The sequence below is a fragment of the Nelumbo lutea genome, chromosome 7 (genome assembly GCF_056320005.1).
Source record: "Nelumbo lutea isolate HS-2025 chromosome 7, American lotus-T2T, whole genome shotgun sequence".
NCBI lineage: Eukaryota > Viridiplantae > Streptophyta > Magnoliopsida > Proteales > Nelumbonaceae > Nelumbo > Nelumbo lutea.
Window position 1 is genome coordinate 7,963,582 of NC_142690.1, and position 19,324 is coordinate 7,982,905.

The following is a 19,324-nucleotide window of genomic DNA, read 5'->3' on the forward strand; positions in this document are numbered from 1 at the left end:
TCTAATGGCCACCATACAATGAGATGTTTAAGGCCTATAAGTTATTAGATCCCCCATGATAAGTTTCACTCAACACCTAATGTTCTATAATATTACCTGAGGACCTTGTGGTCATAGAATGAGTATATTTGTAATAATAGGCTCCCCACAGAGAAGAATTTGTTTAGCTTAAATGTACAAGAAAGTGACTTTAAAAGACCACTTGGAACTTGTATTTCAATCATTGAAAGCAGAAGCGTAGCATGTTTTTGCATAATTCTCCTTTTATTTCTGACAGAGTAAAGGGAAAATCACTTCTTTTCTAGTATAATTGGCTTTTCATTTTTATTAGTATATCTTATTTCTATATTCTATAATAGTTACAAAAGAAGTAGATATCCTGATGAACATTGCCTCAAACAAAGCCATAATGGCCTCATACTATTTTTTCTTTTTGTAGGAGATGACAAAACTGGGTTCGCTTGAACATAGTGTTCAAGTTTTCTCTTGGATGAAAAGTCAAAAGAACTACTGTGCTCGAAATGATATTTACAATATGATGATTAGGTTGCATGCAAGGCATAATAGAACAGATCTCGCACGTGGCTTGTTTTTTGAGATGCAAGAGTGGAGGTTTGTCGTTGTGTTTATATCTCATGTTTTCATAATTCATCACATGAAAAAGTATGTTGCACCTGTGGGTGCTACCCTTGAAAAGTTGAAAGGCATTTCCTTCATTGTCTGATACTCTATCTTGTTCTCAAACCAACCTATGGAGAAAATGCATTTTTTTTTATAAGTTATAACCTTAAACTCCCATTTCATTGGTTTAGTTGTTTGATTGCAAAACAAAGAAATTGGAGTTAAAGGTAATGATTGTTTCTTTAAAATTTTTTCTCCTGAAAATTTACAAAAGGAAAGGACTTAAGGCAAACTCTAGATCTCAGAAATGTCCGATCAAAAGCAATGGTGTATATGGTTTAGAAGCTGATACAGGCAGTGAAGCTCAAGGTACATGTTGAAATAGTTTATTTTATTTCTTGTCTTTTAGTCTTGTCTTGGTAGGGTCTGTTTGGTTGATTAATGTCTTTTCTATTTTTCTGATTATTGTACTTCACTTACAAAGGGGCACAAGGGTCTTTTCCCCTTTTATTTTAGTCGCCCTATATATACTAATAGAAGCTGGCGCCGCCAGCACTGTTCCATTGCCAATCTCCTCTTCTCTTCTCTTCTCTTCTCCCTTTTCTCTTCTTCATCCCTTCTCTTCTCTTCCTCTTATTTCTGGCCGGCCACACTGTCAAGATGGTATCAGAGTGGGAATACTGACTGAGAGAACAGATCGAACAAGCTTCCTTCCTTTTCCAACTTGTTGAATCTGGGCTGAAGAAAACAGATCTACGACTGGTACAGTCCTTCCTTTTTCTCTTCCTTACCCTCCTTGGTCGTGTACCAAGTGAAAAAACCAAATGAATCTGGGCTGCTGAATGCTGTCAGGCCTTTGTGAGGTTTATACCTCTTGTTTTTTTTTGGATCATGTGATCATGTTCCTGTGTTAAGGTGACTGTAGGTCAAGGATGACCTGTTATCTCAATTTTTTGGCTTGATTATAAGTGTTAAGGATCTCTCCTGCTGATTAATGTTCTTAGACATTCTGGAAGGCTGGTAGGTTGGGACTGTTAAACCGTACAGGTCTGAAATCTGCCGAAACTTGCCTTTTTTGTCCTGAAATTGGTACTGTTTGTGCTCAAACTAGCTTTAAACCCAAGTGTGTGGGTGTGGACTGAGTACGTGTGTGGAACAATTTATTTTCGGAGTAAGGAGGGATCCTAAGTCCACTGTTTGGGACTGATTGTCTGTTTTAACCATGTCATCTGAGAATTCTGCTACTTCGGGGGTTTTAGGAAACCATAATGGACTGAATGGGGGAATTGATATGAGTTTTCCCATGGCTGTAATCCCCTTCGATGGACTAAACTACCTTGAGTGGTCTAGGGGAATAAAACTATATATTACAGATAGGGGGAAAATATTATACATTAGTGGAAAAGTGAAGGAACCGAAGGGTGGAAGTGCTGAATATGATAGGTGGAACCAAGAAAATAGTATGGTTATGTCATGGCTCTTGGTTTCTATGTTGCCACAAGTAAGAAAGACATTCATGTGGGCTGAAATAGTTTGTGAAATATGGGAACAAGCGAAGTCTACTTATTCAGAGCAAAGGCACTATGCCAAGATATACCAACTGTAAGCCGAGTCCTTTACTTGCAAGCAGGGGGAGAAAAGTCTCAATATACTATTCAGATCTAACATCGATCTGGAAAGAACTGGATCACTATCATAATGTAAATTGGAAGTGTGATGAAGATGCAAAGGCATACAAGTCACTTGTCTCTCAACAACGTGTATTTGCTTTTCTCTTGGGGTTGAACCCTTCATACGAGTCCATGAGAGTACAAATTTTGGGAAGTAAAGGCTTGCCATCAGTTCAGGAGGTTTATGCCTTAGTCCAGTTAGAAGAGAGTAGAAGAAGTGTGATGAATTGTGCAGAGGGGGAGCCAGTTGCCCTAGCTATCCGGGGAAGTACAAATACTAATGCCGGAGGTTCCTTTAAGAAGGGTGATTCATAGAAGAGAGCAGATGACAAAAGTAAACTTTGGTGCACTCACTGCCAGAAAACAAGACACACTAGAGACACATGTTGGGATCTCCATTGAAAACCTAAATGGGCACAGGATTTGGGTAAGAAGTCAACATCTTATGAGAGTAAGAAACCAACTCAACAAAATCAAAACCAACTCAGCCAATATGGCATCTCAAGAGACTATTCCCAGTTCAGACCCTAAGGAAGAGATTATCAACTCCTTTTGTGACCACTTGGAGTTATATGGTAGGACTCTTCGCCAAATGGATTCTGGTCCTACCCCTTCTACCTCCTTTGCGTCTACATCAGGTAACACTGCCACTGCTCTCCATGTGTCACCTCATACATCTGATTCTCCTTGGGTAATTGACTTCGAAGCCTCAAACCACATGATCGGTAAGTCAAATTTATTTCAGGCATACAAGAGAAGGTTAGACTGGCTGATGGTTCATTCTCCACCATAGCCGGCCAAGGAACCATATCTCTCCCACTCGGTCTTACCCTCTCTAATGTGTTGCATGTTCCTAAATTGCCTATAAATTTATTTTTCATTAGTAGTATCACTCACTCTTTGAATTGTTCAATTACCTTCTTTCCGTCTTCATGTGTGTTTAAGGATTTGGCCTCAGGGAAGACGATTGGTAGAGGAAGCATGGTAGATGGTTTCTACGTGTTGGAGAATAAAGCCGATCTTGTGGCTACAGAGTCTTTGAGTTCGTTCTATGAGAGTCAAGCCTATTTATGGCACAGTCGTCTTGGTCATATTTCTTTTGAGTCATTAAAAGTTATGTTTCCCAAGTTGTTTAAGTCTTTGTCAGTGAGTTAGTTGCAGTGTCAGACATGTCAATTGAGTAAGCATTGTAGAAACTCTTTTCCTTTGAGAAATAAAAGATCTGAATTTTTGTTTCATATTGTTTATTCTGATGTTTGGGGCCCTGTTACTCTACCTACTGAGGCTGGACATAAGTACTTCATTACTTTGATTGATGATTACTCTAGATGTACTTGGTTTTACCCTATGCGATCTAGAGATGAAGTGCCTAAAATTGTGAAAGACTTTCAACGCATGGTGTTCACCCAATTCCAAACTGAAATTCATATTTTCTAGTCAGACCATACACTGTTTGTGAAGAAAGGTGAAGGGAAAGTTGCAACTTTAATTGTGTATGTGGATGACATAGTGATCACAGGAGATTGGGAGACTGAAATACAGAAATTAAAAAAATTCTTAGCCACTCAATTTGAAGCGAAAGATTTAGGAGCCTTACGTTATTTTCTTGGAATTGAAGTTGCCCGCTCTAAAAAGGGCATCTTTATTTCTCAATGGAAATATGTATAGGACCTACTAAAAGATACTGGCAAGCTAGGGCTGAAACCAATTGACTCACCAATTGAACCTAACCATCAGCTGGGAGACAGTTAGGGGAAGTTTTTGAAAGATGTGAAGAAGTTTCAGAGACTTGTAGGGAGACTCTTGTATTTGTCTATGACTAGGCCTTGTTCAAATTCAGGTCTGCCTTGGAGTTCGGCCTGATCGAGTTCAGTTATGTAGAAGAAGAAAGAGTGAGAGAGAAATAGAGAAAGAGAGAAAGAGAGAAGAGAGAAGAGAGAGTTCTGGTTTGAACTGAAAGAGTCAACTTGACTTCTCCCAGTCGGCCAGTAAGTATTTATATTATTATTAAAACATAACTGAAAAGACCTATGTGCCCTTACTTAAGTTAAGAGCACATGTTTCAACACAACATTACATATCAGCAACATCAATCAAGGTATAAAGACAGAAATACCCCTACGCTAACACTCCCCCTCAAGCTGGTGAGTATATATCATATACTCCCAGCTTGTTACATATGTAGTCCACTCTTCCCCGATTCAAGCCTTTTGTAAATAAGTCAGCCCACTGATTTCCTGTTTTAACATGTGTAGTGTCTAGCTCTCCATTCAGCACCTTTTCCCTCACAAAGTACAGTCAACCTCAATGTGCTTGGTTCTTTCATGAAACACTGGATTAGAGGAGATATGAACTGCAGCCTGATTATCACAATGGAGCTTCATTGGAGTGTTAATGTTGTACCCTACTTCCTGTAGAAGGTTCCTTAGCCACACTAATTCACAAGCAGTATGCGCCATAGCCCTATATTCTGCCTCTACACTGCTTCTTGCCACAACCGTCTGCTTCTTACTTTTCCATGTCACCAGGTTACCTCCTAGAAATGTGCAATAGCCTGTAGTAGACTGCCTATCAGACATAGAATCGGCCCAATCAGCATCAGAATACCCTTCTATTTCAAGTTTTCCCCCACTCTTGTATATCAGACCGCGACCCGGGCCCCTTTTAGATACTTCACAATTCTCAGAACCGCATTCCAATGAGAAGTCAGAGGTTTTTGCATGAATTGGCTTATAACACTAACTGCAAATGAGATGTCTGGTCTGGTAATGGTTAGGTAGTTCAGTTTGCCCACAAGTCGTCGGTATCTGCCAGGGTCTTCAAACACTTCACCCATATCACTGCTTAGCTTGGTATTTGTGTCCATGGGTGTTTCAGCTGGTTTGGCACCCAACAAGCATGTTTCTTCTAGCAAATCAAGCACATACTTCCTCTGGCATAGGTTAATCCCATACTTGGATCTCGCTACCTCTATCCCCAAGAAGTATTTTAGTTTACACAGATCCTTTGTCTGAAAGTGATCCTGCAGATAAGTCTTCAGCCTATCAATACCAATGTTATCATTCCCAGTAATAACAATATCATCTACATACACCACCAACAGTATTTTCCTCCCGGAGAGTCATGACTAAATACAAAATGGTCAACCTTGCACTGTTTCATGCCAAACTTCTTTACTACCTCACTGAACCTACCAAACCATGCTCGAGGAGACTGTTTAAGCCATATATAGCCTTCCTTAGTCTGCACACGTTACCATCCTCCCCCTGAGCAACAAACCCTGGAGGTTGCTCCATGTAGACCTCCTCGAGTAAGTCACCATGCAAAAAGGCATTCTTGATATCAAACTGATATAGTGGCCACTCATACATGGCTGCAAGAGAGATCACAACAAGAAACTGACCCTATCTTAGCAACCGGTGAGAAGGTCTCTGTGTAGTCAATGCCATAGGTTTGGGAGTACCCTTTTGCAACTAATCGCGCTTTCAGGCGTTCAACACTACCATCAAGCAAATACTTAACCGTATAAACCCACTTACAACCAACAGCTTGCTTCCCAGGAGGAAGAGTAGCGAGGTCCCAAGTATGATTATGATGAAGGGTTGAGAGTTCTTCTTCCATGGCACGACACCACCCTAGAGAGGCAAGGGCTTCCTGGACATCTTTAGGAACAATAACTGATGATAACAAGGTAACAAACTGGCGATGGGAAGCGGAAAGGTGAGTAAGAGAAACATAATTAGAAATGGGATGAATGGTGCAAGTACGCTTACCTTTCCGCAAAGCAATGGGTAGATCAATCTCAGATGCCAAGTGGGGTTTTGGTGCCGGATCCGTCGACGGAGATGTAGCCGGAGGAGTAGTAGCCGGTGCATGTGGGCGATGTGTATACACATGACGGATAGGTGGGCGTTCAACAGGTGGTGGCACCGGAGGCAAGGATTTGGTCACAACTGAAACAAACTGAGGATTGACAACGGGAAGTGGAAGGGGAGGAGGTGATGAGGAGGAAGAAGCATCACCAAACCCCAAAAAGAACGGAGTAGACTCAAAGAAACTGACATCAGCACACACAAAGGACCGTCGAGAACCAGGATGGTAACACCTATACCCTTTCTAGGTCTGAGAATAGCCAAGGAAGATGCACTTGAGAGAACGGGCATCAAACTTGTCGTTCCCAGGACCCAGATTATGGACAAAATAGACACACCCAAAAACTCTCGGCGTAAGAGGGAACGGAGACAAAGAGGGAAACAAGACCTGAAACGGAGACTGACCATCAAGGATGAATGTTGGCATCCGATTAATCAGAAAACAAGCAGTAAGCACTGCATCACTCCAAAAAGGTTTGGGAACATGCATGTGATGCATTAGGGATCTTGCTATTTCAAGGAGATGGCGATTCTTTCTCTCAGCCACCCCGTTTTGTTGTGGGGTGTAGGTACACGAGGTCTGATGTATAATGCCGTGTTGGTCCAAGTATTCCTGAAATGATGAGGATAAATATTTGCGGCCATTATCAGAACGAAAAACTTTGATGTGGGTACCAAATTGGTTACGAATTTCAGCATAAAATTTTTGGAAAATGGTAAACAATTCACTTCTTTCTTTCATTAAATAGAGCCACGCCATCCTTGAAAAATCATCCACAAAAATGACAAAATATCTGTATCCATTATATGACATTACTTTATAAGGACCCCAAACATCAGAATGAATTAAAGAAAAAGGACTCGACACACGGTTATCAACCCTAGAACTAAAGGGAACACGATGGTGTTTCCCAAATTGACACGACTCACAATCCAAAACAGAAAACCGACTCAAGGACGGAACCAAGGACTTCAAGACTTTGAGCGACGGATGACCAAATCGATAGTGCCACTGGAGAGGAGAAAGAGATGACTAGAGAGCTGTTGAAGTTCTACCACCACCACCGTCAAGATAATACAGTCCACCTGCTTCATGCCTTCCACCAATCTTCATCCCTGTCTTGAGATCCTGAAAGACACACATAGAAGGATAAAAGGTAATTGAGCAGTTAAGTGATTTGGTCAGCTTACTAACAGACATAAGGTTAAAAGGCAATTTAGGAACATACAGAATTGATGAGAGGGATATAGGATCTAGGTCAACATTACCAACACCACAAATTGAGGATGTGGAACCATTAGCAAGGGTGACAGATTGTGATGTTGAGCAATGAGATAAGGAGGAAAACACACTTGGAGTTCCAGTCATGTGATCGGAGGCTCCAGAGTCAATGATCCAGGGATTGGGTGTAGATGCTAGACAAGCCATACCTGAGTGAGCAAAAGTCACCGTATTCTGCTGTGATTGGATAAACCTCTCATATTCATCACGGGGAACACTCACCATCTCCTTCATGGGACCATCTGTGGATGTAGGAGGCAACTGGTCAGATGAATGATTCTCCTGTTTAAAGCTGGAACTTGAGTCACCGGTCGCGGCATGATTGGCTCAGGTTGAGGGAGGACCATGTAAATCATAACAATAGTTGATGGTATGTCCATCCATACCACAATGAGTGCACTTCCTCGGGCCTGAGCTACGTCCTCTACCACGTGCTCCCCCTGAATCTCTGCTCCCAGTACGACCACCACCGCGATTATAAGTAGACTCACCATTGCCACTTCGGCCATATGCAGAACCTCTACCAACACCACAGCCAGACTGAGCTCTTCGAGCTCCACCTCTACCACCATGGCCTCTCGATGCAGCAAAGGCAGATCTATCTGAGATATTAGAGTTCTCAGTAGATCCGATAGAAATCCTCCGAAGTCGAGCAAATACCTCTTCTAGGGACGGAAGAGCTGATCCCCCTAATATCTGAGCCCGTTCTGGTTCATATTCAGACTTTAGTCCCACCAAAAATCTAGTCACATCAAGATGCTCTCTCTGTTGTTGCTGAATCTTGACATCAGAAGTGAGAAGATGATAGACATTCAACTCATTACGTATGTTCCTCATGTTGGCATAGTACTCCTCAAGACTCTGATTGCCCTGTTGTAGATTAAAGTACTCTTGATAAAGCTGATAAACTCTAGGTGTATTGTCCTGCCCCGAATACAATTTTTTCGCATGATCCCACACGTTTTTGGCAGTATCAAGGAACATGAAGTTCACACTAATCCTGGGTTCCATACTGTTCCACAACCATGTGATGATCTGAGCGTCCTCTTGCTCCCAATCTTCATACTCGTGAGAGTCAGAGGAGGGTTTCTCCTCTCTGATATGTTTTACCTTCTTCTTTGCCTTTAGAAAGACTTCAACGTATTTAGCCCAAGGCACATAATTCTCTCCATTTAACTTAATGGAGGTCATCTGAACATTCAGGTAGTCTGTAGGCACCATCACACTAGGTTTATAATCATTACCGTCTCCCATTATGTTATCACCAATTCTGCACACTTGCTGAATTCTATTATCACTGAGATCTGCACACTACACACCACTAGGTCACACCTATCACACTGATTGCAGCACTAATTGTTGCTGGAATGTGTGCTCTTTACACCACAAACCCTGCTCCTACAACTACCTGAAATCTCACCACTATATGATCATATCTCTTCCTTCAACATGCACAAAGAAACCAGCATAAACCCTAGCACTTACTGGCCGAAACACTAGCAAATGATCTGAAACACACCTCCTATTTAATCCATAACTGATATTAAGAACTGAAATCTCTTACCTTATCGCTGAAGTAACAACCATGTGAGCAGGAGAGCAGTTCACACACAACAGCCATGTGAGCAGGAGAGCAGTCCACACACAACAGCCGCTTCACACACAACAGCCACACACAGTTCGGCCCTCTATTCTTCCTCTACTAGGAGAGGGCGATCTCAGAAATCACAGCAACTGACCACATACGACCTGATTGGAGGCATAGAGACCCCCAAGGGAAGAGGGCGATCACTCCTTTTCAGCCCTTTCCCTTATCTCCAATCGAACACAGGAAAAAAGAGGAAAACCCTAGATAGGGTGCGCAGAGAATGAACCCTAGTCAAGCAAAAATCTAGGCAGGTTTAACCTGCTCTGATACCATGTTCGAATTCAGGTCTGCCTTAGAGTTCGGCCTGACTGAGTTCAGTTATGTAGAAGAAGAAAGAGTGATAGAGAAATAGAGAAAGAGAGAAAGAGAGAAGAGAGAATTCTGGTTCGAACTGAAAGAGTCAACTTGATTTCTCCCAGTTGGCCAGTAAGTATTTATATTATTATTAAAACATAACTGAAAAGACCTATGTGCCCTTACTTAAGTTAAGAGCACATGTTTCAACACAACATTACAGATCAGCAACATCAATCAAGGTATAAAGACAGAAATACCCCTACGCTAACAGGCCTGATATTGCTTATGCAGTGGGTGTCCTTAGCCAGTTCATGCACAATCCTAGGACAACTCACTTTGAAGCTGCAGAGAGGGTCCTTAGATACCTCAAGAAGTTCCCCGGAGCTGGTTTGTTGTTCCAAAAACATGGACATTTAAAGGTGGAAGTATACACTGATGCTGATTGGGCAGGGGCAGTTGATGACCGAAAGTCTACCAATGGGTATTGTGCCTTTGTAGGAGGAAATTTAGTCACATGGAGAAGTAAGAAGCAAAGTGTGTTGGCTAGATCCAGTGCTGAAGCCGAATACAGAGCCATGTCTCATGGGGTTGCTGAAATCATGTGGATAAGAAACCTGTTAGGTGAATTGGGTTTTGCAGTTAGTAACCCTGTCACTCTATTGCGATAATAAAGCTGCTATCAACATTGCAACTAATCCAATCCTCCATGATAGGACGAAACACATTGAAGTGGACAAGCATTTTATTAGAGAGAAACTTGTGAATGGAGAAGTATGCACTTCATATGTCATCTTAGAAGAACAACTTGCAGACATCTTCACCAAGGGTCTTCATCATGTGCGGCATAATGATTTGTGTGACAAGTGGGCATGATTGACATCTATGCTCCAACTTGAGGGGGAGTGTTGAAATAGTTTATTTTATTTCTTGTCTTTTAGTCTTGTCTTGATAGGGTCTGTTTGGTTGATTAATGTCTTTTCTATTTTTCTGTTTATTGTACTTCACTTACAGAGGGGCACAAGGGTCTTTTCCCCTTTTATTGTAGTCGCCCTATATACACTAATAGAAGCTGGCGCCGCCAGCACTGTTCCATTGCCAATCTCTTCTCTTCTCCCTTCTCTCTTCTTCCCTTATCTTCTCTTCCTCTTATTTCAGATCAGCCACACTGTCAAGAGTACACAACAGAGACCAGAAGAAAAAAACCAAGGAGAAGATGGAGAAGTTTCAAAGACTGGGGACAGGAATAGAGAGAGAAAAAGAGCAGAACAGATTCAAAAGGACCAATAAGGGAAGGAATTAGTACAAAATGGGAAGGTGAATATCAATAATTTGGTGGAGAGGGAGGTCGAGATAGGAAAGTCTCTTGGTTTAGTCTTTTGGGGAGGGAAAGGCTTCACAAAAATAGCATTTGAGAAGTTTGAAAAAAAGAAAGAGAAGAGAAAAAAAGTAAGGAAGAATACTTGGAGAAAATCAAGGGGTGGGATGAGGAAGGGGGAGAAGAGGAGGGACTGGACGAGATTGAGTGATCTTGGGGTTGGTGGGAAGACAAGGAGAGTGGGAGGAAGTTGAGGTTTCTTAGCTGGATTGTGAGGGGTATGAAAGAAGGAAGGAGGAGGGAGGTGAATGGGTGGAGCTTTGAATTTTTGATAGCAGGAATGGGCAATGTGATCAAGTCTCCAAAGCTGATTTGTTTGAAAATTTCTGGAATTTCCTTGATTTACAGCCTTGTAATGCAGAATCCTTTGTGATTGTATTGGTGTGTCATCTAGACAACCACGGGTGTTAGGATGTAATCTTTTTCTTTTAATGAATTTTTTTCTTGATTTCAAAAAAAATCCATAGATTATAACCTTTTGTGGCCAAATCCATAAGGAGCAAAAATCTATATCTCAATATCTTCCCCAGCAACATTCCTAGCATTTCTCAAAAGAATCATGCCCAACTACTGCTTAATGTTTTGGAATGAACCTACTGTTTCAGCTAAGAAAAAAGAGAAGGTAATTAGCAGCAGGAGTTTGACCCAACAATTTTGCTTTCTCAATAGATATGATATCTGTTGGCTTAAATTGTAAGGAACGTGAAGAGAGGACTATCATTTAAAGAAATTTAGAAGTAGGCAGCAATTTGATCACAGATCTAACACTAAGTGTATGGTTCCCTAAGAGCTTGACTGCCTGACCCTCGTGGTTTTGATTACTCTGTTGACAGTGATATAAAGATGCCATCGTTGTGGTCATTCTGATGACTGGATGACTGCCATGGCCAAGGATGGAGGTGACGAATGTATCGTAGGTTATATCAATTGAGTTCTAAGGATATCACAGTAAGTCAGTGCTTTGAAACAAGGAGAGGTTAGATGGTATGGCACCCAACATTGAGAAGACCACTCCTAGACAGAGAATTGGATAAATGTGTCAATTTGTTCAGTATATTAGAAGCAATTGAAGATTAAGCCTGATTTAGCTGATGCAAGATGGTGGAAAGAATGTATGTTAGGATGTTCAAATTGAAATCTTATCATGAGTTTTTGTTCAGAAATCAGGTGGAACATTCCATAATGAGAGCCTTTGGGGTAGTCCTATCCCTCTAAGAATTGAGGCTTTTGCTTGGTTATTGTCATTTGACATCATTTGGAGTTTTGGACAGTTAACCATTTGAAATCTAGAGGGTATCATTTGGCAAGCTTGTGCTTCATGTGCAAGAATTTTGAGGAAACTGCCATGCATTTGTTCATTCTTTACAAGGTGGCAGACTTCATTTTATCCTACTTCCTTAGTTGTTTAAGCAACTAAGGATCAGTCTATTTCATCATCCTCATGAGATATTTGTTTCTTGGCCATAACATTTCTGGTGGTAAAAGGTAAAGATTGTATGGAGCATGACTCCATTTACAACCTGTTGGGGAATTTGGAGAGAGTGGAATAGAAGAAACAAATTGGGCATCGTTTGGATTAGAATTTGGGCTCTCTGTTTTTTGGATGGGTATAAATTTGGCATCTTTTTTTGATACTGTTGTAGATTATGTGTAGGGTGCTTGCCTTTCTGTTCTTACTTGTATCCTTCTGTTTATGTGTATGTTTGCATATGAAGGCTGTGCCTCATTACCTTCTTTATACATATGTATATTTATAGACAATTTGTTATTCCTCCCCTCATCCTATATTGATAAACTTCTGCTCAAAAGACCTGTCCATTTCTCCAAAACAAGCTTTTATTTATTGAAAAATTGAAAGTTTAGGGGGCTGTTATTAATCAGGCAACCATTTAATGCAAGTTGGAGCATCGAACTGATGTAGACTGTGGGGATCTGCACATGGTCAATCTTGAGGGGTAACATCTGGTGGAGAGTCTGGATTGCTCACATGGTTTCTTCACATGGTAGAATCAGGTGTTGTTTAGGGTCCTTTTCCTCCCCCCTCCATCTTTCAACAAAATTTCCATTTTTTTGATGTGTACCAAAAGGTTCTGTTAATAATTAAGAGAAAACAAACAAATAAGTGGTATTTGCCATCACAAGCTCATGTAATTGTCATTGTTTACTGTTGGAATTGACTGATTTATCTGTCCATCTAATTTAGGTTTGTAATATACTAGACTAGTTAGTAGAAGTGTATCTAGTTAACCATCTTTACTTTATGTGACTTAACAATTAACAATTCTATCCTGTAAATTGTTGTCACTAGGTGCAAACCTGATGCTGAAACGTACAATGCTCTCATTAATGCACATGGTCGAGCTGGTCAATGGCGTTGGGCTATGAATATCATGGATGACATGCTTCGTGCAGCTGTGTGTATTTGTACTCTTCCTACTTGATCAGTCTTAGTAAATGTAACAAACATGATCATTATTCTTTTTATTTCCATATTTAAGTATTTAACCCATTATTCTCTCCAAACTTTAGCATAATGAAGAAGGTTAATATATCTGATAAGGAAGTTTGGAGAGAAGAGAACAGGTTAATAGGAGATGGATGTAAATGTGAATAGCAAGGGAGTGGGGTATATATTGTTCATGCATTTCTTTTTTAGGGGTCTTTTCTTTTATAGGAGCAGTTGTGGTTTTTATCTCAATTGGCAGTGCCTCATCACCTATCTGTGTAATAGTCTTTTTCTTTTAATAATTTTTCATTTACCATAAAAATTTATATTGTCTTGACATATTCTCTTTATAATTGACTATCAATAGTTTATTAGAGTTGGAAAGTTTATTAGAGTTAGAGTTGGAGGTTTAGAGATGTCGAGAATGCTTGGTGTGTTACTGTTCACACCAAGAGACTTTTCATTTTTCTTTACAAGCAAAAATTACAAAGGTGCCCTTGAATAGGTGCTCAAATACAAATATTCATAAAGGATATAAATGCCCTCATACTCTTAACACTCCCCCTCAAGTTGAGCTTATATATTTATCATGCCCAGCTTGTTCAAATTGTTGTCGAGCTTTGATTTGGGAACACCTTTAGTAAGACAATCAGCCAACTGGTCTTCAGACCTCACATAAGGTAGACAAATCTCTCCACTGGCAATTCTTTCTCCAATGAAATGTTGATCAACCTCTATGTGTTTTGTACGATCATGTTGTACAGGATTGTGAGCTATGTTTATGGCAGTTTGATTGTCACAATATAATATCATTAGAGTATCAATCTACACTCCCATTTCTATCAACAAGTTCTTCAGCCACGACAATTTTGAGACACCATGTGCCATATCTCTGTACTCTGCCTCTGCACTAGATTGAGCCACAACTGATTGTTTCTTGCTTCTCTAAGATACGACATTACCATCCACCAAAGTACAATAGCCAGAAGTAGACCGCTTATCATCAATAGAACCTGCCTAGTCATCATCAGAATAGGCCTCTACCTTCAGATGCCCATGACTAGAATACAATATCCCCTTTCTTGGACATCCCTTCAAATAGGCAAGTATTCTATTCACTGCTTGCATATGAGATGATCTAGGCTTGTGCATGTATTGACTGACCACACTTACAACATATGATATTATCTGGTCTAGTCAGACACAAATAGAGAAGGTGACCGACAAGTCTCTGATACACACCTTTGTCAGGAAGGACATCTCCATCATCAACTCCCAACTTATGATTGGGATCAATTGGAGTTTTAGCTGGTTTACAATCCAATTTTCCTACCTCCTGGAGCAAATCAAGGACATATTTCCTCTGAGAAACATAAATGCCCCTCTTTGACCTTGTTACCTCAATCCCCAGGAAATACCGGAGATTTTTGATATCCTTAATTTCAAACTCAGTAGTAAGGAAATACTTTAGTTCAACAATCCCAGAGATATCATCCCCCTATGATAACAATATCATCAACATAGTTATTTTTCCATTTGCTCTCCGAATAAAAGGGTATGGTTAGCTGTGATTGTGAGAAGCAAATTTTTAAGACAGCTTTCTTGAATCTGTCAAACTAAGTTCAGGGGACTGTTTAAGGCCATAAAGGGATTTCTTCAAACGAAAAACCTTTCCTTCACTCCTAGGGATGCTCACCCCTGGAGGAAGTTCCATGTAAACTTCTCCCTGAAGATCTCCATTAAGGAAGGCATTCTTAACATCCATTTGATACAAGGGCCAAGAATAGTGGGCAGCAAGAGACATGATAACTCAATACCGTAAGACTGAGTGCATCCTTTTGCCACAAGTCAAGCTTTATACCTTTCAATTGAGCCATCAACTTTATACTTTTCTGTGTAAACCCACTTGCATCCAATAGGAACTTTGCCTTCTGGAAGAGAAACAATTTCCCATGTCTGGTTTTTTTCGAGTGCCTCCATTTCCTGGTTCATAGTATCCTTCTAATGAGGGAACTACACTGCCTCAGTAACATTGTGAGGGATAAAAATAGAATAAATAGAAGAGATATAGGCGCAATAAGAGGGTGATAAAGTATCATAAGAGACAATTTGAAATAAGATACTTAGGACATGTCCGTCTTGCTTTACGGATTGCAATAGGAAGGTTAAGGTCATAATCTATAAGAGGAGGCTCAACAACAGATTCAACACATGCATCGGAAATAGGAAGAGGTTCAAAATCCAAATTACCTAAGTCCGAGAGGTCAGATTGTAATGGACATTTAATCTCTGGAGTCATCATCTTTTTTCGTCTAATGAACCACTAATGCCAAGACCAAAGAATATGAGGAGGCAAAGGAGGAGGACTACTGCCACCACAGGGAGGTGGAGGAGAAGAAGGATTGACAACATCAGTTGCAGGAATTGGCATACAAAAAGGAGTCGGATCTTCACTAACATTCTCCCCCCTGAAGAGAAGAATGAGAGACGGAGAAGGGAGTTGACTCAAAGAATGTGACATCTTTGGACACATACCGTTTTCCAGAACAAGGGTCATAACAACGATACCCCTTTTGGACTGAAGAATACACCAAGAAGACACACTCGATAGACTTTAAATCAAATTTCAGTCTAAAAGGACTCATGTCATGGATGAAGTAGACACACCCAAAAACCTTGGGAGGAAGATGGAATGTATCCTCATTAGGAAAAAGAAGCTAATGAGGAGACTAGAGGTGCAGGGTCCGCGAGGGAAGTCTATTAATAAGATATACAACTATTTGAGTAGCACCCCCCCAAAACCGAGTTGGAACATGCATATGGAATAACAAGCCTCTGACAACTTCAATCACATGCCTATTTTTCCTCTTCGACACCCCATTTTGTTGGGGAGTATAAGGGCAGGAACTCTGGTGAATCCTTTTTCTTCAAGGAAGGATTGCAAGTGCTTCTCAAAGTACTCCTTGGCATTGTCGGATCTAATAATCTTGATCTTCCTCTAAAATTGTGTCTTCACCATACTGAAGAAGCCTTTCACAATGGAAGGAATTTCATCTCGACTCTTTATCAAATACAACCAAGTATATTGCGAATAGTCATCAACAAAGAGAATGAAATATTTACAGCCACCCATACATGGAATAGAATAAGGTCCCCAAACATCAGCATGTATTAAATAAAAGGCAACATTATTTCTTTTGTTACTTGCAAAAAAGGTGGTTCTACATTGCTTTGATAGTTGACAGACTTCACATTGTAGACCAGAACTAGACAAGGACTCAAACAAACTAGGAAACAAAAACTTCAAGGAACCAAAAGACACATGCCCAAGACGGTGATGCCACAATTTCAATTGACTTAGTTTCTCATCATGACAAGAGTCAGACTAACACATCAACCTTAACATTGGAGACTGACCAAGAAGATAAACTCTGCCATTCGTCATCTCCTTACTCAGGTCCTGAAAAACACATGGAGTACAGAGTTCAGAGAAACGTTATTGGTAAGTTCAACTTCATCCAAACCTGATATTGGGGTGTGGGATCCATCGGTAATGCTAATATTACCTTTCCCTGGTGAAGTCATAATCAACATTCAACCCAGCAAGAAAATAAAAAACTAAGTTTTGTTCAATGTACTTCCTATATTGTTCAGCATCAATAGGACCCTTCCACTCCAAAGCCTCAAGATGATCAATTTTTTTCCCAATTTGATTGTAAGGAGGAGAAATACATGGCCACTGATTTCTCCCCCTATCGCATATTACATTCCTCTCTCCGCAATTGATAGATTTTGGCAGTGTTTTTCACTTGAGAATAAGTTGCAGTTAGTCTATCCCAAATATCTTTAGCTGTCGGAAGGAACATATAGTTACGGGCAATGTGTGGCTGCATAGAGCATACGAGCCATGATACAACCAACAAATTATCCTGCTTCCCATTTGGAATAGTTTGGATCTTCAGGCTTCAGCTTAGCATCCTTAACGGTAATAAATCCGATTTTACCTCTACACCGATCATAAGCTTGGCTGATTGAGACCATTCAAGAAAATTTGTTCCATCAAGTTTTACAGCAGTAATCTGCCCTCCGGCATTGTCATTGCTTCCTGGGAGAACACAGGTAGGTACGCAGACGTCCTTGTGTGAGCCCATCGATCACAAGCCCTCAAAAAAATTTTCTCACCAGCACCATAGTATTCCAACACCAGCTGAACTCCCAAACACCTTTCCCACAGGGTTAGACACGAGTTACAGCCAAAAAAACTAGGAAAAATAGGTATTGGCGGCAAAACATGGGAAGAAAGAATTTCCCAAAAAATTTTTAGGGCTCCAAAAATTCAGGACTACTTCTTGCAGTCCTAGGGGTTTACCACAACTCAAATACAAGAGGTTTCAGTAGCAACCAACCCACCATACAAGCATGCAAGCCCTAAACTATAGATCTGGATTTTTTGCCAATTTTCATCCAAAAAATCCAAAGCAGCTTCAAACCACCATGAAACTTATACCAAAATTCCCCTAAAATCAGAGCGAATCAGCCACCATAAAAAACTCATGAGGATGCTGCCAACTGTACGGATTCCTGACGTCAACCGGCAGCATGCTGATGTCAGCAGGTCTGTTTGTAAGCCACAACCCGCAGCAGATAGTTTCTTTGATTGTATGATGCTCTGATACCAAGTTCGAAGGTTTAGAGATGTTGAAGAGAGAAGAGAAGAAGAAGAAGAAAGTGTTGAGAATGCTTGGTGTGGTACTGTTCACACCAAGAGACTTTTCATTTTTCTTCACAAGAAAAAATTACAAAGGTGCCCTTGAATAGGCGCCCAAATACAAATATTCATAAAGGACAGAAATGCCCTCATACTCGAACAATTAGTTTTTTTTTTCTGATAATAAGATAAAATTCCATTAATGAAAAAGAAGTTTTTTTTTTTTAATCTGTAGCACAGAATTTCATTAAAAGAAATGGTTAAGAGTACACATCAAAATTGGAAGTTAATTCCCAACAAAGGAAATCTGGGTCCTTAAGGTGTATAGGAGTATTCAGCGATGAGGGTGGTAGAGTACTTGCTCTTTTTTCAGGCTCAATTGGGTAGGGTGACTCTCTGAGGGCTGAAATAATGGTGGTGTTGGAAGGAGTGAAGAAGTCTAAGGAATTACTTATTTGCAAACTGGTGATTGAAGGACACTCCAAGATGGTTATTAATTGGCTGCAAAAAGAGGAGGATGTTGGATGGTGGGGCTACATCTTTGAGAAGAGAAGAATTAGAAGCTTGCTACAAGACATGGAGGTCATTATACAATTGGTGAAAAGAGATGCTAATTCATTTGCCGACTGTTTGGCTAAACAAGGGGTGGGGAGAAATCTTTTTTTTTTTTTATTCAGTAAATACGTGTTTTATTAAAATTCAGATTGTAAGCATTTTATACAATTTGATGATGGGACTGTTGATCCCTTTTCCTCACTCTATTCATCCTTCATTACAGTGTAGCCCAAAATAATTGCTGTCTCAATGCCCCTTGTTTTGCTAATCCATCAGCTAGCCCATTTGCACTTCTTCGGACCCATTTAAATTCAGCCTCAACCTCCTTGGCAATCTTCTCCACTTCCCTAATCACATGTTTAAATGTCCATGGGGTGTGGCTGCTATTTCTTGCCCATGAAATTACTACTTTTGAATCCCCTTCCACTTCAACATGTCTGCATCCTAGTTGTTTGGCTAGCTTTAACCCTTGTAGTAATGCCAATAGTTCAGCCTTCAGCAAGTTACTGTTGCCAATCCGCCCTGAGAACATACCCAATATCCTCCTGTCAGGGTTTCTTAATACTCCTAATCCTGAAATGCCTGGATTTCCATATGAGCACCCGTCAAAATTCAGCTTTACTTTATTGCCTTCAGGTGGTTTCCACTCCGGCCTTACTTTAGGAGAAATCAGTTTTTTTGGGCGACAGTGTAATTTTTTTCTTCTCTTTTGGAAGAGTTAAGAGAGTTTATCTCTCCCTTTTCTATTCCTTGTACTGCCGTGCATTTTTAATTTAATGAACCGGTTCTGTTATTGATAAAAAAACCTTCCTGTTACAACTTTAAGCCAATGAATGTTCAGTCCAGAACA

The 19,324-nt window shown here is 40.4% G+C and overlaps 1 protein-coding gene across 2 annotated transcripts in view; it reads left to right on the top strand.

The window, feature by feature from the left end:
• Nucleotides 1-19,324, top strand: part of EMB2654 (Tetratricopeptide repeat (TPR)-like superfamily protein) — a 29,433-nt gene that overhangs the window by 1,085 nt on the left and 9,024 nt on the right. For both annotated transcript variants that reach the window (XR_016102164.1, XM_088954451.1), the window contains exons 2-3: nt 440-612; nt 13,074-13,179. Coding sequence is in view for 1 of the 2 variants with exons in the window: in XM_088954451.1 (XP_088810577.1) it covers nt 440-612; nt 13,074-13,179 (279 nt within the window). In the remaining variant the exon portion in view is untranslated. The remainder of the gene's footprint in view (nt 1-439; nt 613-13,073; nt 13,180-19,324) is intronic.